At 40.3% G+C, this 24,356-nt stretch overlaps 1 protein-coding gene across 7 annotated transcripts; it reads right to left on the reverse strand.

Moving 5' to 3' along the window:
- Positions 1-261: 261 nt before the first annotated feature.
- Positions 262-7,501, reverse strand: LOC115678999 (uncharacterized). 7 transcript variants are annotated; one of them, XM_056309983.1, is made up of 9 exons: positions 7,422-7,501; positions 7,135-7,266; positions 5,401-5,552; positions 5,177-5,310; positions 4,810-5,048; positions 4,369-4,575; positions 2,371-2,451; positions 1,487-1,733; positions 262-1,160 (listed from the first exon to the last, which is right to left on the reverse strand). In XM_056309983.1, the coding sequence occupies exons 2-9, from the start codon at positions 7,176-7,178 to the stop codon at positions 960-962; spliced, it is 1,305 nt and encodes a 434-aa protein (XP_056165958.1). In that variant the 5' UTR covers positions 7,179-7,266; positions 7,422-7,501; the 3' UTR covers positions 262-959. The 7 variants fall into 7 exon arrangements, 6 of the variants coding, with proteins under 6 accessions (XP_056165958.1, XP_056165959.1, XP_056165962.1 ...); XM_056309984.1 differs by having other exon boundaries at positions 7,340-7,441; XM_056309987.1 differs by lacking the exon at positions 7,422-7,501 and having other exon boundaries at positions 262-807; positions 1,050-1,160; positions 7,135-7,415.
- Positions 7,502-24,356: the final 16,855 nt, after the last annotated feature.

The raw sequence follows: 24,356 nt of genomic DNA on the forward strand, positions 1-24,356 counted from the left end.
TGTCCACAAGCCATGCCATGTAGAATAGCCGCCCGGTGTTCACGTTAGCAATTTCCTGGAAAAATTGACTGGGTAAACTCAATTGGCAAAACATGAAAATATTTATGATTAAATTGGCAAAATTGAAAAATTTAGAACCAAATTTAGGTTTACGACTTTTTGGATAATTTTCTCAATCAAATAGATACCTCAGACTTAGGTTAAGATACAAATTAACCTTGATAAAGCCTTTGAGCTATAGAACCCTTGCTCCATAATATGTGGTGAAATACCCTGAGAACCACTGCTAAAAAACGGGAAACGAAGATCATCTGAGGTGTGCAGACACCGATGTCGAAAATAATCTCCCCCGTTCAAAGAGTGCAAAAGCTAGATGTATGCTATCCCCTAGGATTCAACATACTAGAGAAGATAGTGTATTATATGTTGATTTTCAGTGTGTAATACAACGAAAAGAAGGCCGATAAATTGATCGGCCCGCTCTGAGCACTCCATATAAGTTCATCTCCGACAAGACGTCAAGGTTTGAGAAGTCGAGCTATGGAGTAGGGACTTCGACCCGGATTCCTCAGTGCCGGCGATGAAGTTCCTTCCGTTGTGCTCGGGCGCATCATCCAAAACATAAGGTTGCTATCACAATGTTGCATTATTGTCTAAACACAAGATGCTCTAGTTACTAAACCAGAGTCCAGACAGTTGCAAGTTGTAAAGATGATTTTTTTTTTCTACCAACATCTTTTGGTCACCAACAGTTGGCCATGTTATGAGGAAACTTTGTTGAGGCCTTCAGTCAGATGGTGGTGCATCCTGCAATTGCAATGGCAGTGACAAGAAACCAAATAAGGTCCCGTTGAACCCTGGTGAAAGGAAATAGCAGCAGAGATTACTAAATTGTCAAACAAATTGACAGGAGAGAAGAAAAGGCCCACTGATATTGTCAGACTCTGCACGAAGTTCATCTAGTTTATTCTATAACCAGTGACCAGGAACAATATCATTCCATAAGCCGCACAGGTCGGGACATAGACGAAGCTCATGATGCAATTTACCAATTCGCTTTCTTCCTTCCCATTCTCAGTGAATAACCCAAAAAGAGCGGAGCAGCTAAGGCCTCCGTTGCAACCTTCTCTTCTCAGTACATGGTACATAACCAGACGTCTCTGAGACAAATCACAGATCTCAGACCACAGTTAATGACAGTTTGCAGCGTTTACTGTTAGAAAGAAGGGATACAAAACACGAATCATAAGAGAGAATGGAATACTGTTATTTACACTCCTAATCCTAAAGATCATAAAACTTTTCCCCTCGAAATCTGTTCCTTTTTGAAGCCTGAAGCCTATAGTGAATAGGTATGTACTAAACCGCATGGATTCGATCCCTTTGAAAGGGAATCTATGAGGCAAAAACATAAATGTGAACGATGCCAATGACCAAAGTATTCTTGAAGAAACTGAAAAGGAGCACTAGCTATTTGTCATAGCACCCGTTTCGAATCCAGACACCAGCATCTATAATTTGATCTGGATATCTCATAAAGCTCATCTGGTGACATCTTCTCGAGTTCCTTATTTGAAAATTCGAAGTTTCTGAGTAAGTTGTGCCCATCATCAAGCAAAGTAGATACTTTAGCTCCTTCCAATCGATGGTCTTGAGCACGCATTCTCTTGTAAATCCTCATCACGGAGACACAATCCTCATATGGATCATGCAAACTGCACTGAATGTCGTACCTGTTAAGTGCAAAGCAAGATAATCATGGACGCAGCAGAATAATCAGAACCCAAGAAAGATTACATGGTGGAGAGAATAGACCCTAAAATCATATGACAAAGCAACTTTTTGATACTTATCAGCATCTATGAATAGAATACTCCTGCTATCAAGCAAATAACATATTCATTTTGTGGTGTGTGATGTCGAATGGCATCATGCATGGTTAATTTCCAGAGCAAATGTAGCATTATAATATGAATTTTTGTTAATCGCCCTTCTTCTACAACCATATAGACGCACAATAATTTCATCAGTGACAAGAGTCGTTACAACTTAAAGTGGGAATTGCAAATTCTAGAAAGAAAGCGAGAAAACTCGAAAGCCAAATAAATCACAAAGGTTTGGAAAAGGATTATTCGTTAGTATCTGAACACTATTCTGAGCATGATGATAATATAAGAAGTCAAGACTACCTTGTAGACAAAATAAGATTCGATGCCACCACAACCGGGGCAGTTAAACAAGGAACTCACCCTAGATCTGGCAACAGGCATTTGGTTCTGTTGGTGAGGATGGAGTGGGTTTAGGGGCATTTGCTGGGTTCCAAAACCAGTATAAGCAAAAACAAAAAAAGAAAGAAAAAGAAAAACTCACCCCAGATATTTCTTGGTGAGGTACTTGAGCGAGTAGCTAACTAAATTTGTTTTTGTTAATGGACGATATCTGGCAGTATCCCTGCATTTTGAAGAAGTAACTGTAAGATAAAAATGGTACAACAAAAAAGGAATTGCAAACTTCACTTTGAAAGGAAAGAAACATTCATATAATCAGGTTAATGGTGTTCTTAATTCTCCCTTTTAGGAGGGAAGAGACTCCAATATACCTTCTGTTAAATTGAAATAAAGTACGTTCATTTATCATAGTGTAGTTAAGACTTAAGAGAAAGCCAAAAGATGGGACTCAGTTTGTTTTTCATTCACAAAACAGATGCTCTAAAACAGCCACCAGGTTGCTAACACTGTTTGATAAGCATACAGCTCTTTATTCTCTCTTAACTGCACAAAATCAATAAATATGCTCCCACTACTTGTTATTGAGGCATAGGGCTGTCCTGATTACTAGACCAAATAATCATAACGGCCAGAAGAGTGAAGAAAAATAACCCTCTGATTACTCAAAAATCGACAAAAGTTCCAGAGATGTTCTTCTGGCTTTCTCAAGTGATTTACAGTGTTTTAAAATTAGTTGAATACAAAGTACCACTTAGGCAGTCTGAAGCATCGGAAACTTTAACAGAAAGCAAGTGATGCAAGCGCACTGGCTCGTCCACTTAGCTAAGATATTTGTAACCTTTTGGAATAATTTTTCCATTGATAAACAAAAAAAGCTTCAGAACACTCATCACACAAGAACCCCAATAGTAATATTTCCATTTTTCAGATGGCCTGGCATGTAAAGTACATGCAGCACACCGCTGATTGATTTATGAAAAGCTGTCACATCACAAGTACTATGTAATGTAGATTATAAAACAGAATATAAGTTACTAGTATGGAAGTCAAAAGTAAATTATGCATTGCAATTGGTAACAAATACAGAAACAGCAGCAACAAGATATCCTGTGGCTTCAGCTACACAGGGTTCACTACAAGTCAACAAACTGCTTTCTGGGACTGTATTTCAACTATCAGATTCAAATAGATGCAGGGAACAGGTAAATTAATCCAGCTTGAATAAAAAACGATTGGATGATGTTAGGAAATAAGTTAATGAGGGTAGAATAGTCATATTATGTTTAGAGGATTACTTATATATATTCTTGTAATCCCTTTGATTAGAATAATACAATATGTTTTTCTCTCATCAAACATGGTATCAGAGCAAGGTTAGAAGACCCTAATTCCTCAGCCCCACCACCACAGCCACCGACCCCACCATCACCGTTGACCCTACTGGTTCCTCAGCCCCACCATCACCGACCCCACCATCACGGGTTCTGTTATCTGTTGCCAGAATCTACTGAAGGATCAGTGCCCAGCACCGACACTCAGCACCACGATATGTTTTTCTCTCATCAAACAGATTATCTTTAGACAATTCAGCTAAGAATCTGGTCTAAATTTCCATAAGACCGGCATATCAAACAATTCTGTTTCAAATAGAGAAATGATTTCTGCAATAGTCTCCACATGCAATTCTGCAATTCTGTTTTGGCTGAATTGGTGAGGGAATTCTCTATTTAAAGTTGATTACTTGAATTGACCATGCACTGCAAATGCATGTGTCCAAAAACACAATCCAAGAGAAAAGTGGACTTGCATATATACCAAATATAAGATACTTTGATGAGCAGTTACCGCTAAGACAAAACTCAATTTCTCTGTAAAGAAAGGCTACAATAACAAAGAACCGCATCTCACATTGGTTCGTAGTAACTAGTAGCTGTGACAGAAAGATATTATCAGCCCAAGGATAACAAACACAGTTTTCTGTTCAAGAGACATCCAAGCAATACCTAAAACTAAGAAAAGGTAAAGGTAACAAGATGCATGTGTCACCACATTCTTGTTTATGTTTGCCCTGCATCTTCCTCCATATGGAAACTGATGATCTTTTTTATCCATTAATTAAACTAAAGAGAACACCTCATACCTCAGCAAGTGATCAGGATAGTTCATTCTCAAGCAGTCCAGGTCATGCTCTATGTCATGACCAACCAATAGCCTGGCCTTTCCTCCATCTAACCTTAATTTTCCAATAGACTCGCCGTTGTACAAAATTTCCAATATTCTTTCTTGGACTTCCTTTAGTGGCATGGCGTCTCTGAGTTGCCCTTCTGTTAACCCGGTTACTTCATATCTGAAAACACTCATAATTTCCAGAGGATTAGACACTCATTCTTTTTGGGATTGGGGAACTTTAGGAGGGAAAGAAAAATTTAAAACTTTGCCCCTCTTTTCCTCTCACACAAAATTATGAATTCTTCTCCATTTTCTGCACCCACCTCCCATTTTCCTCACCTCCCCCTACTTCCCAAATAAAATCTCAGTAAACCAAATCAGAAAAATCACAGGATCTCAAGTGCAGATGTACCTATAATCAGTAACAGGAATTTGGGGCTGTACATAACTGTGGAAAGCCAAGTTTTCATCTTCATCAACAAGGCATACCCGAGCACAAAGGTCAAGAGATCCATCACTACCACCACCCACCATCTCACAATCCAGGACAATTGCCTTAGGTCTTCCTTGTTGCCGGTCATCATAGTTGCATCCATCAATTGGATCAGAAATATGGACTTGACAGTCTATAGAAGATACAGAAATTGTCTCCTGCAGATGGTCAACAAAGTTAATGATCAATGGACTACCCACATTTGACGTAATTTTCGTAAAATCATAACTACTAAAGCCACCCTCATTCTAAGTTTCAAACTTTACTTGCTAATAGTATTGCTTACAAATGGACGAGGTGCAGGCAGACAACATGTTTCTCTATGTTCAGTAAGGGCACTCGGACTATCAAAAAGTTTCAGACAAAGATCACATCCTCGCTCAGAGAAAATGCTCGAACAATTTGCTTTGGGCAAAGGACCTATGCCACAAATGATAGAAAGCAATACAGCAATTAGAAGATAAAGAATCCTTCACTGCTGGATGATGGAAAGTGAGGAATGATATTCACCAGTGAGATGTTCTCTTAATGACTCTAGAGATTTGCAGTGCTTATAGCAAACGTCACATTTGGGCTGATGAACAGAGTGGTAGGAGACCTTCATGTGGGCAATAAGATGCTCCTTTTTCTTGTATTGCTTGTAGCATGCTGAGCACTTGTGTCTGTCAAGAATTTCGCAGCTAAAACCATTGTCAGTAAAGAGAGATTAATTTTCAGGGGTGTGATGGTTAAAGAATTAACTTGTTGTCGATTTTAACTTGGACAAACAATGAGAATCAGTGCATCTCCCTTCAAGATAATTGTGTATTAGCTCAAGTGGCGACAGGAAATAACAATGTCAACACATGAACTCATTAAATCTCATCAAGTTAAAATAATTGAGTATGGAATAGCCTAGGTGGTTGACGGAAACACCAGGAGAGCTTGCTTTGCAATGATAAAGAAACTCGTACAAAGATCAGGACAATTTATGGAAATTCCAGCCCGAAGAATGAGTCCATAAATGCAGATGTCATCGTGTCAAGAGTTGAACCATGACAATGACATAAATCTGATCTCTAGAGTTTTAACATTGATCTGGGAAATTCAAAAGACCTCAACCCAACCAAAAGCAAAGCAAACCAGCAAAACCAAAAAGGAAATCAAGGTAGAAGCTGTATTTATCAGTTCCTTCCATATACAATTTAATAGCGGTGACCGGCAATAGGAAATACTTAACAGCAGGTCAACTAGGGGACAAAAGGAAGGTTTTCTTTCACTCTTCTATGATTTAACTTCACTTCTAGACATTGCCAGTGCCGCTAAAATTGCCTAATCATGCCATTCGACATGTAAAAATATATAGTCATGTTGGCACTGGAATTTGACACAATTGGCATTAGGACAATATTGATGGTTTGGCATCAGCATCAGTGAAAAGAAGCAGGATGAATCGGCACAAAAGTGTTGGCATCTGAAACTGAGTGATACCGGACCATTGTGATGTCAAACCGAGAAATACAGAAACAGTCAAGTGACAGTACTAGTTTCTCAGACGAGAGGAACGGTGGCTAACGGACAATGCCAAACCATGAAGAAACCAACCCTGAAGATGCGGAAAACAGTTTAAACCATAATCTGGAAAAATATGGGGTAGGCCTAAATGGTTAAACCTGAGGAGACTTCTGTGCAGAGGGTCACGGAGGTCGTGGTCAATTACTTGAGACGTGGGAAGCAAAGGCTTGGAAGTATAAAAGTAGCTCGATATCAAGAAGAAGGCACGTGTAATCAACCAATCCGCAAGAAATTAGTGTGGTTACTTCATAGCATTTAGATTCTGTTCATTTTCTTCTTACAAACTCTTGCTCTTGTACGAGTGTGTCTGAGAAAATGCCGAAAATCGTTTCATTATTCATACAACCGCTATCGTGTAGCCTCGTATTGCCAACTTGCAACGGTTCATATTGCTTGGACAAGCTTGGTGTCAAAATTGCTGATTTTGGGGGGGCAACAAGTCATCGTCAAGAGCCAAAACTGCGTGCATTCAGTTCAAAAACTCCGTCCAAGCAAAGGGTCGAAATCATAGATAAAGAGGGCTCCAGCGATCAAGCTTCAAAGGGCGACAAAAGAGCAGCGAACCCAGAAGGGCACTCTGATGTATCGGACATTTTCATGGGTCACTCGCCATTTCTCGCATTACCAAAGCAACCACCACACAGTAGAACCAGCTCAGCCAGAGACAGAGAGACAGAGAGACAGAGAGACCTCGTGGTAAGGGACTTGACAGGTCGTGCTTCCTGGGTTTCCATGGGGGAGGAGAGAGAAGCGACGGCTTTCGTCACTCAGAGCTGCAATGGCGGGAGACCAGTGCCGAGTGGCATCATCAGCAGTGGGAAACTGGAAGGACACGAGAGAGAGAGAGAGATCAGGGTCTGATGACAGACATTGGAGAGAAAGTAAAGCTTTCAACTTTCAAGCGAAGGAATCCGCAGGAGGAGCCGTTCCTGTCGCAGGATCTCTACAGTGTTCGCGGCAAATGCGGGAGACCGTACCATGAAAGCTCAACCATCTCAAACCATCATAAAAATTGGATTTTTATTAGCTTTCTTGAAAGCCCGGGTAAAGAATGCAAGAACAATAGCTGACTCGCTCTTAAGCAGCTGCTGCTTAGGTATGAATCGTATGATGTTCATGTCGGACCCGACATGGGCCTATCGGCCCATGGGCCTTCCAAGGCTTTTTGGGCAGGCCCAGACTAGGGCCCACCGTCACGACGCCCGGTCGACGACCCAATTGGGCCCGAGCCAGGTTTTCTCTTGGAGAAGTTGAAGATGGGAGAAATGATTTGACTTCAAAAAAAATCATGAGAATCCATATTAGTATATTTGAAGTTAGATGTTTCTCTTTAAACAAAAGCTGAAGATGAAGAGAGATGGTCTTGAAATTTAGCTTAGCCATTGCAACAAAAATTATGTTTATCCCTATACTTTCCGGCTTTGCCCTTGGCTTAGTTTGCTACGGCAAGACGGCACTCTCTCCCTCTCTTGCTCCCGTTCTAATGATGGAGACCGAGAGTTGGGTAGGGAAAGAGGGAAAATGGCACGAGACAATGAAGATGCATCAGTTCCGGGATAGGTGTGGGTGTGGTGGGGGAGGTTGGAGGCAATGGCGACCAGCAATGGTGCGGCCGCGGCAGAGAGTATGGGGAGATGGACCGTTTAGGAGTTCTGTTCCCTAGTTGTAAAAGTTGAACGTGAGTAGAATTAATATTAAGGGAAAAAATCACCAAAAACCCCAAACTTTGCTATCTGTGACACATTTACCCGAACCTTTTTGTGACACCAAAACCCCGAACTTTGCTTTTGTGACACATTTACCCCAATGTATTTAGTCCATGGGCATTTTCGTCTTTTTGCTTTTTCTTTTTTTCCTTTCCGGCGAGGGGGCCTCGCTGCATCGAGCGAGGCGGCCCTCGCCGCATCCGGCGAGGGCGGCCCCCGCCGGCGTAGGGCGAGGTCGCCGCTCGGGCGGCGAGCGAGCGGCGGCCTCGCCCGACTCAGCGAGGTAGACCCTCGCCGGCGTCGGCGAGGGTCGACCTCGCCTAAGTCGGGCGAGGGCCGCCCTCGCCGCCTGTGCGAGGCGAACCCCGCCCGACGCCGGCGAGGGCGCAGTGAGGGCCGCCTCGCCCGATCCGGCGAGGTCGACCCTCGCCGGCTCGGCGAGGTCGACCTCACCCTGAGCCGGGCGAGGCCGCCTCGCTCGCCCCAGCGAGGGCGACCCTCGCCGGCGTCGGGCGAGGGCGAACCTCGCTGCGCCGGCGAGGGCCGCCCTCGCCCGACGCCGGCGAGGCCCCCTTGCCAGGACGCGGCGAGGGCAACCTCGCCGACACCGCGAGGCCCTCCCGGAAGAAAAAAAAAAAGAAAAAAAAAGAAAAAGCAAAAAAGACGAAAATGCCCATGGACTAAATACATTGGGGTAAATGTGTTACAAAAAGCAAAGTTCGGGTTTTTGTGTCACAAAAAGTTCGGGGTAAATGTGTCATTGCATATGGAAAGTTTGGGTTTTTGGTGGTTTTTTCCCTAATATTAAAGGCTAAAGCGCATTAGAAGTCGTGAATCTTCTCTCTGGATAGTAATTAATCTTTCAACCATCTCAATTAAGTCCAAAATCTTTTTTCAACACCGGCACTCATATCCTTTCCATGGACAGCATCTAAAATTACCCATAAATCACGTAAAGATTGTCTATGCGACATCCTTAAAAATAGAAATTTAGTGTTTAATTAAATCAATTAAAAAGCTTATGACTCAATTACGATATGTATGTGAGATTTAGGACTATAGTACAATTTTCCCACTCAACAATTGAAGATTGTTTTAAGAGACAATTGAAAGTATTTGCCATCTTCAACCTTTTTTTTTTTTGGTCAGACCATCTTCAACCTTGAAAAGTACATATAAGAAATGGATGTTGATTTTTCATTTGGTGGTGCTTTTATCCCATATTAAACTTCGAGAACTCAACGAGGCCTATCTCCACGCTATGTCGAACGAACTTCTTTTCTATTAGATGGAATTTAGATTTCGTTCTATCTCAGCATTATTAATTGACCTAGCTATATGCTTAAGCATGCGCTTCTGATAATATGTGATGTGCACGAGACACATGACTCAATTTTGAGCCTAGCCAGTAATCGCTTAAAGCGACTAATCCTATTGATTACTTGGGGGAAAATGACATAAACAGTCCATGAACTTTGACCCAATATGCAATGTGGTTTCTTATCTTTTAATTTATTCAATGTGGTCCTTGAACTTTTAATTTGTTCAATGTCGTCCCTGAACTTTTGGTAAATGTTTAATTTAGTCCTTGAATTATGTGAAAATGTTCAATATAGACCTTCCAATAAAATAAGTTCAATGACTACATTGAATATTTTCATATAATTTATGGACTATATTGAACATATACTAAAAGTCCATGGATCACATTGAATAAATTAAAAGTTCCAGGACTACATTGAACATTAGGCTAAAGTTCAGGGACTACATTGTACGTTGGGCCAAAACTCAGGGACTGTTTGTATCGTTATCCCATTTACTTGGATGCTCCAAAAGGTTTGATCATTCAAGTTTCAAATAAGATTCATTTGTCGTAGCAATTTTTGTTATTATTTTTCTAGGTGTAGTAGTATAGTTGAAAAATCGAGTTAATGATGAATTATGGGACACCATTGCGTCAAACAATACTCGTCAACAAGAAAAAACAACATGACGCTCACTTACGACCTGGGATGGCACTCTTTCAACTCTTCAAACAACGAATTTGACACTAGTGGATAGAACTTGATAAACCCAAATTAAAGGGAAAAAAAAGCCCAAATTATATCCTTTGAACTAGTTGAATCCTTGAAAGGAAACCAAAAGAATTGAAAGTTCACGTTTTTCGATTAATTGTGGTTGATAGTCTTTCAAACCCATCATTATAAAGCGCTAATAACTTGACAGTAAAAACCGGTCACTAAAATAAGAAATTGCTTGGACCCAATATAAGTAAAAAAAAAAAAATTGAAATCCGAAAGTAATAAACCATATGTCCCTTGCTATACTAAATTAAGAAAACTAAGTAAATATTATGTCCCTGATTCATCATGTTTTTCACTAAAAATCAAATGGCAACAATGGCGACTCACATCACAACGCAATTCTCTGAGGACTTATTCTCTGAGCTATGGCTATGATCATAAGAAGCCCGTGGCGGTGGGTACTCCGACGAGCCCGGCGTGTCGTCTCTGAAGTGACGAAAGAAATTATCGACCTGCGGAGAATAATAATATTCCGGGTTCTGGTAATAATAACTTGAACTTTGTGGCGGTAGGTCGTACTCCAGTGGCGGCATGTCGTCGTCGTTGTCCGGTGAGCTTGGCGGCGGCTCTCGATGATGATACTCTCTGCTGCCACTGCCACTCGAAACGCTCAGCCGGGACTTCGGGAGTGGGTTCTCCCTCCGGCTCCTGACCAATGCCACCTGGTCCCCCCGCGACAATGGTCCGCGACTGTTCGACGGGGCGAGACGGTGCTTGGCGGCGCTTGTGGCACTCACGGCAACACTGCCACTCGGCGTGCCCGGAGGGTATCCCCGTGCGCTTCCTGAGGAGGAGGAGGAGGGACTTTGACTAGGAGTCTGAGACCGAGACCTCCGCGTCGATTGGCTCTTCTTGTAGGCCTTCCATGTATCGGAGAACCTCATCACCGAACCCCTCAGCTTCTCGTCGGATTCATTGCTGTTGGACGCCATTGAAGCAACCTTCGAATCTCCAAAAAAAACTTAGGTAAATAGGAATATAGTGAGTGCCAACTCGAGTCGAGTGTTGTTATACACACACATGTATATGGAATATTTTGGAGATTGTTGAAATATCAAGTTTCCTGATGGCAAATTATGTACGAGGCAATAGATGATATGTAACCATAATACAATATTCTATGTTTAAAATAAAGGCAATCCAAGGAAAGATAAATAACGAAGGAATAGGTCTATATAATTATTTATGTGTATCAAGTTGGAAATGAGATAATAGGGTCATATATTTCTTTGTGGATGTATACTTACCAAATTGGAAATATGTACTTATCCCTACACCTTTCATGCTTTTGGTTCGATAACTAGTGGAATTCTACTCTCACCCAATGCCCAAACTGCACTTTCAATGATCGATTCTATTATTAGCTTATTTAAGCAGTGCGGCGCGCGGAATTGTAAATATGTATCGGTAATGTATTAAGATGTAATTATTTTAAATATATATCAAACAACAGCGTCTGGGCAAAATAAAATTTAATTATGTCAAATTGATCCAAAGTTAAGTCAGTATATGACTAATTGGTGAAGAATTTGCTTCCAACATAGAGAGAATCAAGCTTTATGAATAACTCGAGTAAGAGTGGAATGTAACTATACTAATTGACAATAAAAAGAACTTCTGGACTTTATTATTATTATTTTCTTTTTCGAAATTTTTTTCCATGAAACTACTCGAGTAATGCAACATATATTTCACGTAACATATACTTTGACATAGTATTCATGTAAAGCAACTTGATGGCATTCCATTAAAATAATCGAACAACCTAAAATGCAATTTGTAAATTCACGTAAATTTAAGGGCCTGTTTTGTCCCTAAAAACTCTGACACATTGCATCAAGAATAGGTATTTGGCATTTTTAAAATATCATTAAAAATTGATCATGTCAGCGTCGATCATGCCACGTAGGACGGTCAGCATCTATGTCGGCATCTATGTAAGAAATTTACGGCCAAAATTGGTCAAATTGATTGAATTGACACAAATGCAAAATGTTTGGGACTCAATTGGCCCAAAAAAAACTATTTACAACTGAATTGACACAAATATAATATGTTTAGAACTTTTTTGGTAATTTTCCCCATTGACATAACATTAGACGGATTGCAAAAGTGAATATTTCGATTCTGCCCACGTGGTGAATTGATTTCCTCTTCTTTCACATCCTTAATTTGGTAACTAAAAGATAAACAGAAAAATAGAAAAAATAAGTTCAAAGATTTTGGTTTGATTTCACGAAATAAGAAAGATTTTAACTCACCAAGTAGAAAAGATATTTGAATTTAGCTTGAAAAGTGCTGTAAAAGATCATGCTGTTTACTTGGATATACCATTTTACGCTACGAGCTTACTACTCGATTAAGTAACTTTTTATACTAGCTTCTGGACCCGTGGTCATGAGATAGGCAGGTAATTGTAGATATGCATTAGTAAACTTTGAAATTCTATACTTATATCGCATATCAAACAGCATACACTGTGCAAAATGAACTTAGTCATGTCTAATTAATCCAAGGTTAAGTCAGTATTTCCACTAAATTATGAAGAGTTGGCTTCCAACATAAAAGAGGAAGCAAGTTCCTGGAATAATCTAGTAAGAGTGGACATTGTTACCGTGTTAATTTTTTTATTTTTTCAAAATGATTTTCCAGGAAACTATTTAAAGTTATGTAATATATATTTCACGTCATATATACTTCAAGAAGTATTCAGCGAAGGCAGCTTGATGGAATTTCCATCAAAATAATTGGGAAAAAGTGTTCAAAAGGCCTAAACCTATTGCATTTGTGCTAATTTAGTCCTAAACCTTTTTGTGTTAATTTAGTTATAAACCTTTTGACATAGTGCCAATTCAGTCCTTCCGACTAATTTTGGCCAGATATTGCTTACGTGGACGTCGGGCGACCTATGTGGCACGGTCGGCGCAGACATGGACAACTTTTAAGAATTTTTAAATAATTTTTGAATTTTATTTATTTATTTATTTCTTGTTTTTTTTCCTCCCCTCCCTTCTTTCTCTAGCCGATTGCTGGATCTCGGCGACCGGCCAGAGGCCAAGACCGGCGAGGTCAACCTTGCTGGCCACTGGCAAGACTTGCCCTCGCCGGATGCGGAGAGGGTCGAGCCTATCTGGCTATGGGCGAGGCTCGAGCCCTTGCCAGAGACCTCGCGGCCTTTGGCAACGACGAGAGAGAGCCTCGCTATGGCTGGGTAATGCTTGAGCCCTCACTGGATTTGGTGAGTTCGAGCTTCTTCCAGCCATGGCGAGGCTCATAAGAGGCCGGCAAGGTCTTGGCCTTTGTCCGGTTGCCGAGGTCTGGCAACCAATTGGAGGAAGAAGGGAGGGGAGGAAAAAAAAAGAAACAGAAAAAAAAGAAGAAAAATAAATAACTAAATAAAAAATTTGAAAATTTGAAAATATTATATAAAAAATTTGGAAAATATTAAAATATTATTTAAAAGTTATCCATGTCAGCGCTGGTTGTGCCACGTAGGCCAGCCAGCGTCCACATCGGTAATATCTGACCAAAATTAGTTAGAAGGACTGAATTGACACTATGTCGAAAGGTTTATGACTAAATTGGTACCAAAAAAAGTTTAGGACTAAATTGGCACAAATATAATATGTTTATGACTTTTTGGACTTTTTTCCCACACGAACAAACAATAATGTAGATCCAATTTTTTATTCACAAAAGGCGCAATCGTAGGTTGTTCTTGGTCGGTTACATGTACATTTATTTACAAACAATCACACTATGAGAAAAAGGGTGGGCGTATTTCCATTCTTATATGACTAAATCCACCCTATTTTCATTAAATAGATGAAATTGCCCTTATTTCATCCTATAAATATTTAAGATGGTGAACCTCAATTTGACTCACATTTCTTCCTTTTTAAAATTTTTTTATTTTTATGTTGTATCTAGTTGCCATAGTTATGAGTGTCATATATTACTCTTTTTTAAAGAAATTAAGTGGGTGTTACCATGCAAGAAATTTTTGACAAACCTAATTTTTTCCACGTTATCGAGCAAATTTAAGAATTAATTCCCAATAAGAATGGAGAAAAACATAAACATGAACAACTTTTTAACACAGTTAAATGTTTATAAACTTTACTTTTATCGTGCATATCATCATCAAAATATGAACACGGACAACTTCCCCGCTCTGCCCTTGGCCTGCTTTGCCACGGTGAGGCGACATTCTCTCCCTCTCTTGTGCTCTTTCCGATGATGGAGACAGAGAGTTAGGTAGGGAAAGAGAGAGAACAATGTCTGGAAAGTTGAACGTGAGGAGAACTTAATTATAGGTATTGTACAATGTTTGTGAAGTGTTCATGATTTTGAGTTGGAAAAAAAAAATGAGGTTGCCATCTTTGATGTTGTATTCAACAAGTACAGCAAGAAGTGGATGTTCATTCGTTTGATTGGAGGTATCTTGATTTGATGACTAAACGCATCAATTTAAAAGAAACTCAATCCAAACTACAATCAATCTAGTAAAAAAAAACAAAACACAATAACAATCGTCCAATCAAAGATTATTAATAAGACAGGGGAAAAAAATGTATTACTTGCATGACATCAACATTAAAGGCAAAAGTGCATTAGGAGTCTGTGAATCTTGTCCACGGATTGTAATTGATTTCTAAAATCTATCAATTAGCTCAATTAAGTTCAAAATCTTTTTCAACAAGGGTACTTATATCCTTTCCATAGACAGCATCTAAAATTACGTGACATATAGGTGATTTTGGATACCTCCAATCCTTAAATTGCACTATTCCATTAAAGAGGTCATGACTCAATTATGTATATAAGATTTAGGACCATCGTACAATTTTCCCGCACAGCAATTGAGGATTGTTTTTATAGACGATTGAAAGTATGTACCATCCTTAACCTTGAAAAGTAGAGCTAAGAGATGGATGCTGATTTGTTCGAATTGGAGGTACTTTTATCTCATATTCAATCTCATCGATTTGAAAATATACAATCTAAACCCAAAACAAAATCAATCAAAAACACTTAATTGGTGGTGGCGATACGACCAAAGTCAAAGCAACAGAGTCACGACATTGGAATATTGGTGGTGGCGAATTTCAAGAATTTATCATGTTAACTCATTGTTTTGCGAGCTACGACGACGCTCTACGAGCCCATTGTACAATCTCATATGTATACAAATAAAAATAATGGTATCTTAGTCCATAGGCTTTAGTTCTTTTCTTGCAATGAATATGGTCCACCATGATTGTTGTACCTTGCATTAAACTTCAAGGATCTTTTCGGGTCGACTTTACATTGCCAATTTCGATCGAGTAACATTTTCGTTACACTTTAGTTCAATTTTTTTATTTTTATTTTGGGCAGTACACTTTAGGTCAAGCGACGTGCAAGGATTGTGACCAAAACTAAAATAAATAGAAGACTTACAGTACATTTGTTTGAAGGAAAATATTTTCCGGAAATCCGTTTTATGAACTTTCACCCGTTTGGTTTGCCGAAAATGGTAAGTCAACTGAAAATACTTTCTGGTCAAGGAAAACATTCAAGTGCCCATTCACGCATACGAAGTACTCGAGCCGCCTGTTCCGCGAGCCAAGCCTCCTTGCCGCGCTCCGCAGCACGAGCCACGCCGTTGTCATGCTCCACACGCGGCCCCCGCAGTATGGGTGCACCCAATCCTCGAGCTCCACCCGGTGTCCTATCAGGCAGGCCCGCGTCATCGAGCAGCTGAACTCCTTAAACACCCCCGATACACCTGAGGTGGTCCTGATGCCCCCTCCTCCTTCCCCATTTGGTGTTCACAGGGGTCATACAGCACATCCCTGCGGCACTGCCTCGGCAGGAAGCTTTGCCCCGACGTCTTCGAGAACTGTGATGAGCTCGCGAAGTACCCCGGCAGCTCAACCCGCGTGAGATCTTTTTGAGTTGCCAAGGAACAACCTTGACTTTTCTTTTGTTTCGATTGCTCTTCCTTGTGCTTCTTCCATTTTTCTTCAAATCTCACCGCAAAGCACTTCTTATCCGATTCTTTGCTGTTGGAATACATTGAAACAACTTCTAATCTCCAAGCTTACTGCACGTGTATTTTTCGCTAAATGCACGTGCCCGATTCGAGATGAGTTTAGATGATATTTGTAATATTATGCACGGGATTTGTAACTTTGAATTTGGGTCACCATTTCTTGTACCTTAAATTAACTTGATGAAATTCACAAACCCTATGTAGCTTAAAGGGAGGTATGGGGAAGCTGGCTGGGGGGTGAGGGAAAGAAAAAGCATGTTTGGCGAGGATTTGACCTCCATTTTTTCAAATGGAGAGCGTTTATTATGTGTGGTTGGTAGGGCATATGGGTCGCTCTCAATGGATCGCACCCCTTGTTACGGCTAAATTGCTGAGAAAAGCGAAAGCTATCAAATTATATAAAGAATTTCAAACACAGGAAAGCGAAAGCTATCAAATCATATAACCCTAGTCACTTGTTATGAAAAATAAAGAAAAAGCCGTGCCCCGAGTTCATCATCCCTACACGTACTTCACTAGATATTAAAATAGCAACTATGAGATCACTATCTAAATTACAAAATAAAAAACATATGGGAATTGATCTGAGCAAAGGAACTCTCTTTGCATTCTCCACACACATCAATTTCAAGCCCTAATACGTTAAAGTAAAAACCGGTAACCAAAACAAGAAATTTCTCAGATCCAGACCCAATATAACTAGAAAAAATAGCAAACCAATAACTTTCTTATTTTCGAGGAAATCCAAAAGTGATGAACTATATGTCCTAGCTATACTAATTATTTGAAAAAATACTAATAAATATTATGTCCTCATCATGTACTTCGCTAAAAATTAAATGGCAACTATAGCAACTCCCATCACAACGTAAATATACGTAGAGATATACCTAGGAGATTTAGAAGTTTTTTTGAAATATACTATCCACAAGTTTATGAAGGGTGCTGGTATTGATATAGGAATTTCCATATACATTAAGGACTATGTGATATATATGATCCCCAAATAGATTATCATATAGTTCGATGAAGACAATTGAGTGAAAATTAGGTAATGAAGGAATATACCTAAATAATTAATTATATGTGCAATCAACGTGCAATATATGTGCAATGTACGTGCAATCATGAGAGATGTACATGCAATCTATGTACAATCAATGGGGAGATATATGTGCAATAACGTGCAATCATGAGAGAAAATAATTTCATGCCTGTGACTCTTAAGCTATGATTAGAAGAAGAACAAAACTGTTAGATAAAAACGTGGTTTAATATTTAATTATTTTAACACTCCCCCTCACGCTTAGTCTGGTCTTTTTGCGTAGTATTAAGCGTGGATCTATTTAATTGGGGATCAAATGAGGCTTGGAAAGATTCGAATGCAAGACCTCCAGCTCTGATACCATGAAAGATTTTGTGGGACCCTAAAAGCTTAAACTCTTAAATGAAGGCGTGGTTTAATATTTAGTGAGCCCTAGTGCTCCCTATATATATAGAGAAATGATGTAATCTGAAATAGTAAATGACGATTATGTTTTTCATCAATGTGGTTAATATCAAATTATCCAAATGACTACTACGTATATGGTATAGTTAGAATCAAAACACTCTAACTAGGGAGGACGGTAAACCTGGCAATGACCTTCGATGAGTCATCTGACACTAAACAAAGTTGAAAGAAGTAAAATTCGACATGTTAAGTTGCAAGCACAATTTGCACACATATATAATATTTCAGTCCAAACAAAAGCATTCAACTTACCAGTATCGAGTCGCCCGGCAACGCGAGCATCTGATTGTATCGTGGCCATAGCAGACAGGGCACTGATGGTAGTACGGAGGTGACAATGTGGTGTACCCAATGGAGCTCTCAGTCTCGGTCCTCGAAGCTTCCTCCGCAGTTAGCTCCCGGAGATGCTCAATCCTGCGGCTCCTCTCGACCGATCGCCACCGATTCCTTTGCATCAGGAACGCGACGAGTGGCGACATCCATATGGCGCAGATGACCAGGGCCTCAACAAGGCCTACCCACGCCATGGCCGACGCCTCGAGCTCAGCCTTCACGGCTTCCTCCGAAGCCAATAGTAGTAGCCGCTTGATCGCCGCTTTTCCAACCACTGGCCCTTCCGACTCACGAGCCAGGCAAGCAAGAATAGCCAGGTAGCAATGAGGATGAGGGCCTCGGCGATATAAGATGCCTCAACCATAACTAAGTATGAGAGAGAATGAGAGGGAGAGAAAGACGAGAGAGTGAAGAGTAGCTCGGTGAACAGTGGCGGGGCGAGGAGACAGTGAATGTTCCATTTATAATTGACCAAAAACGAGACAAAGTGTCACACTCTCATCAAAACAGTCAAATGATCACTTGTTCTTGTTCTTTTTGGCTTGATATGATGACGTGGGGGGTTCTATAATTACTTACCCTATTCAGGTTTCTTAGAATTGCTCACATGAGGATTGGTATGATTTCCCAAAGCAAAGGCAAGTTCCTCATTTATTTAGAAAAAAACAAATGATTTCCTTCGTCTTATCTGCTGTTCTTCTTCTATTCATTCCTAGGGTCTCTCAGGCTTGAAAATGATCACATGCCTTCCAGGGGTTTCCATCATTACTTCCTCTATATAGGTTAGTTAGAAGTTTCCCATGAGCTTTCGTGTGTCCAAGCGCAGGTTCCTTATTTAGGCCTCTTCCCTTGTAATCGTTTCTTAATTGAGTTGCCATTTACTTGGTCTGAATCACTTGCATCTCTCCTCATCTGCTTGGTCGGTAGGAAATTCCCAAATTCCAACCTAATCTTGCATCGGCACAACTCATTTTCAGATAACTTGTGAGGCTGCAAAGGTGTAGAAAATGTTGACATCGTCTGACATGACTTTCCTAATTTGCTAAAAGGAATTTCTACCTCATCTAAATGAGATGACCAATGAGGGGCCCTTTGTCATTTTGCTATGATAGTTACTTACCAGGGAGGGGTCTGTCGAGGTTAAAGAATTTTCTCTAACATCATCATAAATTATAATCAAATTAAGAAGGAAAACCTTTGAAAACTTACACAATTGCTTGAATGTAGGAAATGGAAAAAGAAATTACATGAGGAATTAGTGTCAGAATTTATATATCTATAGATTTGGAATATGACATGACACCACCCATCTAACTTCATGTGTCGATGCAATGAACCGCCGATAGAAAGAAGCTAAATCGTGAAAGCTTCGAACTTCATGCACATTCATTGGAGTTGGCCATTTTTTAATCACCTTGATCTTAGCATCATCAGCCGAAATCCCTTCTTTTGAGATATGAAATACCAAGAATAGGATTTGTGACACCATGAAGTAGCACTTGTCGGGAGCTGCATATAAGCGCTATTGCCTTAACACCTGTATTACTTCTCAAAGGTGCTGTAAGTGCTCATTAGTAGACTTACTAAAAATCAGAATATTATCAAAATAAACCATAACAAACTTCCCAAGAAATGGCTTCAAAACCTGGGTCATAAACCTCATGAACGTCGATGTTGCATTAACAACCCGAATGGCATGACTAGCCACTCAAACAATCCATCCTTGGTTTTGAATGCGGTTTTCCATTCATCTTCGAGTTTGATTTTGATTTGATGATAACCGCTCTTTAAATCTAGCTTTGAGAAGATGGTAGCACCAGAAAGTTGACCCAAAAAATCATCAAGACGAGGAATAAGAAAGCGGTACTTGATGGTGATCTTGCTGATAGCCCTACTATCGACACACATTCTCCAAGTGTCATTTTTCTTAGGCACCAAGAGAGCCGGAATGGCACATGAGCTGAGGCTCTCCCTTATAAAATCCATGTTCAAGAGTTCCGTAACTTGTCGTTGCAATTCTTCATGTTCAACCGGACTCATTTAGTAATGAGCTAGATTAGATAGTGAAGCACCGGGCATCAAGTCAATTTGATGTTGAATGTCTCTCATAGGAGGAAGACCAAGTGGTAAGTCCAATGGAAAGACATCTTTAAACTCTTCCAAAAGAGACTGAGCTTGATGGGATATGGGAGGTACAATTACATTTTCCACACCAATTTTGTTAAGCAAAATTTACACAAAACTAACATCCTTCATGGCACCCTTTACATCTTTCATTGTGAGCAAAGTAGGGGATAAGGAATTCTCAACCAAAGGAGTCGAGAGGCTCCTTACTAGGCGTCAAAGTGATTTTCTTTCCTCCATACATAAAAAAATACGTATTATGATAGCCATCATGAGTAGTCCTCGAAACAAATTGCCATGGTCAGCCAAGAATAATATGACTAGCATCCATAGGAAAAACATCGCACCATATCTTATCAAAATAGATAGAGCCGATGAAGAGATTGACAAGACATCATTTGGAAACGGTTACCTCGGAACCTTTCTTCAACCATGACATTTTATAAGGCGTGGGGTGCGCTTTCAACTCCAATTTTAGCTTGCTTGCCGCCACGTCAGAAATCACATTTTCACAACAATCAGAATCAATAATTAATTGATATACCTTCCCTGGAAGGGTGCAGGCTGAATGAAAAATATTGGTGCGTAGCCAGCTATCTCCAGTGTCATTTTTAGGAGTGAGGAAAATCTTTCTCACCATGAGAAGCTCTCCGGAATCAGCATGTATTATTTGTTCATCATCCGCAGCAACTTCATCATCTTTTGATTCTTCATCACGTGGTTCATCCAAATTTTTATCAAACTCATTATCCACCAGGAAAGCTTTACTGGCTGGTCTATTCTTATTGATTCGACAATTACTAACACGATGACCTATCTCCCCATAAGAATAACAACACATACCGGTTGTAGATGGTTGTTTCGAATGTTGGGTTGAGAAGAAGGCTTACTAGTATATTGTGCCGTAGGTTCAGTAACTTTGGCGGTGCCGGTAGTAGTCCTGGTTATCCTATTTGGCAAAGTAGAAGGTTGTTGCTTCCTAGAGCGAAAACGCTCCACTTTGAGTGCCCATTGATGTGCATCTCCTTAGTCACAAATGTCAAGAACTTCATATGAAGTCAAAGACTATTCAAGTACTAAGAAGATATAAAGAACCTCTCCAAAAAGCTCTCTCGTCTGAAGAGCCTCTCTCTATCACTTGGATAGCTTTGCCCTAACTCCCTTTTTCCTTCAAAACCCAAGAATCCATCTTCACATCACAGCAAATGCTTTCTCGTTTTCCACTTCCCTTACATCATCCCCAAACCCTCCCATAAACCGAAAATCGCTCACAATGTCGAGGCTCAAGAGTCCAACAAACTACAGCGAAGAAGAACGACACTACTGCAGCTAAATACCCACTTTCCGACCTCGGCGCCGGTGGAAGGAATACCTGTCCCCCCCCTCTTGCGACACGCCACTCCACACTTATAAGGAGACCGTCACTTTCCTTCCGGAGGTCGCAAGCAGCAAAAACAACTCTGTAGAAGGAAATCATGATCGCAGCAAAAGGGTTGTCGAGCAGGGTCTAAAAGGTGATTCTGGTAGGATCCCCAGTCCCCTTGGTGATGCAATGCTTTGGGGTACCTACGTAAGTAACATAGATATAAGGAAAGCGCCTGACACTTATGTTAGGTCATCTTAGACTTACAAGTTCAGCATTATGGAAGAAAACAGAGAACGGGACCTCAGGATGGCAGCATTATGTAGAAGGTTAGGACATCTATGGACAGGCAGGAAGATTGTTGCCTTAGACAATGTTGTGACGAAAGCAAAACCGCAAGAGTGTGAACGTACTGTCTTTGGCAAACTCCATGGAAGTCCTTCTGTCAACTTCCAAGCTTTCCAAGCCACTATGAAGAAAGCCTGGAAAACAAACACAGTCATCTGTAAGCATCTACAACCTGGTCTGTTTTCCTTTGAGTTTGAATCTATTCAGGAAAGCAATAAAATACTGAATTCTGGACCATGGTCGTTCTCAAGCCATTTGTTGGTGATTAAACTATGGGAGCCAAGCATGCCACCACAATGTATTAGAATTGAGTCATGTACCTTTTGGGTTCAAATTCATGGCCTACCTATTGAAGGAACAACTGAAGAAGCAATTAGAGAAATTGCTGAAAATATAGGGGAAGTTTCAGAAGTGCGAATAGAAACAAAAGGATATGCATCAATTGTGGTGGGGAGAGCTCGAGTTGTGTTAAAATTATCAACTCTCCTCTCATCGGGCATGCTATCCAGCTTTAGAGATAAGGAGCATTGGCTAGATTTTAAATATGAAAGACTTTCCCACTTTTGCTACTCCTGTGGGATAATAGGGCATTATGCAAAAAATTGTGAACTGGTGCCCTATGTTGAAGACTTCATTTCCACTGATCAAAAACTGTTTTATGGACCCTAGCTCAAAGCTGAATAGGCCTCTATCAACCCCTTTTGGAAGGGTTTTTATGGGGATATTCTGGAAGGGGAAGAAGGGCAGGGGATGGAGTAGGAGATGGTGCAGGACACTCCACAAAATGCTGGATAAATTACTTTGGTTCAGAATGTTGCAAGTAGCTCATATACCAGACTGAACAACAGACAAGAGGATAGGGGAAAGAGGAAACTTACTGAAAAGGAACTTATCAACATAGCATACAATCAGGAATTAGAAGAAGATGCTCATCCTGATTCAGCTATCCCACTGCAAATCAAACTAGCATCATCACAGACAATGAGTGCTGGACTGCAAAGCAAAAATAGAAAAGCTAAAGGTAAGAAATTACAAGAAAGGCAGAAGATATGAACCGTATGATCAGATGAGTCCCAAAGGACAAATGCTAGATGAAGCACGGCTCTTAGAAACTCCGGTGCACTTTGCAAAAGAACCTGAACAATGGGCTCTGGTGGCTAGCCCTAATAAGCCACCGGGTTACAAGTGAAGCTTTTCTGTTGGAACTGTCAGGGGTTGGGTCCACCCTTGACGGTTCAAGCCTAAAGGGCCATTATGGCCCAAGAAAGACCCAATGTGGTATTTCTTATGGAGACCAAGAATCAAGAACATCTAGTACGTCGTTTAAGCAGAATTTTAAACTTTCAGAACTGTTTTACTGTTAATCCAGTAAGGATTGGGGGGGGGGGGGGTTTGGCTCTGCTATGGAAGAGTGGGATTTCATTAACTATCAATTCAGCCACAAATGAGTTCATCGATATTACCCTTCAGGATAATGAGATGGCCCAACAATTCAGGGCTACTTTTGTGCATGCACCAACAATGTTTCAAGACAAAATACAATTATGGAAAGAGTTGAAACAACTGAGTATACAGAACAACTTGCCTTGGTTGTTTATTGGGGACTTCAATGAAATCTTGAATTATTGGGAAAAACTGGGGAAGCGGCCTCCGCAACAATATAGAATGAATGCATTTAGAGATTTCCTCAATGCCTGTGGATTAATAGATTTAGAAAGCAAAGGTTGCGCATTTACTTGGGCTAATAATCGAGAAGGCCAGGATTATGTTCAAGAAAGACTGGACAGAGCAGTTTGCAATATTGAATGGAGAATATGTTTCCCTCAAGCTGAAGTTTTCGCTTTACCGGCTATCGGATCTGATCATAGCCCCATTGTACTAGCCTTATCAGCCGAACCAACTAGAAGAAACAAGATGTTTAGATTTGAAGCTTTTTGGATGGAAAATGAGGATTGTGGGAGGTTAATCAGCCAAAGCTGGAATCAGAACAGGTTACAACAATCTAACCTAGTGCAAAAAATACAAGCAGTCTCAATCGAATTGACCAGATGGAGTAGGAAAAATTTCCACAACAACCACAAGCAAATCAATGCATTGCAACAATAGCTAATGGCCTTGACAAATGATCAGACTCTGTATGACAATCAGAATAGAAAGAGGGATATAACTGAACAGATTGAAACATTGTGGAGACAGGAGGAAATGTACTGGGGCATACGGTCTCGAATCAATTGGCTGAAATGGGGAGACAAAAACACAAAATACTTCCATGCGACGACCATTCAGAGAAGACAGAGGAACAGAATATCTATTCTCAAAAATGCTGACAATATGTGGATTCGTGATACCCAAACACTAAAAGAGATGACAATGGAATTTTTCCAACAGCTATATAGTTTAGAGG

This window comes from Syzygium oleosum, unplaced genomic scaffold, assembly GCF_021117445.2.
Source record: "Syzygium oleosum isolate NSW1041296 unplaced genomic scaffold, Sole_v2.1 Sole_v2.01, whole genome shotgun sequence".
Classification (NCBI taxonomy): domain Eukaryota; kingdom Viridiplantae; phylum Streptophyta; class Magnoliopsida; order Myrtales; family Myrtaceae; genus Syzygium; species Syzygium oleosum.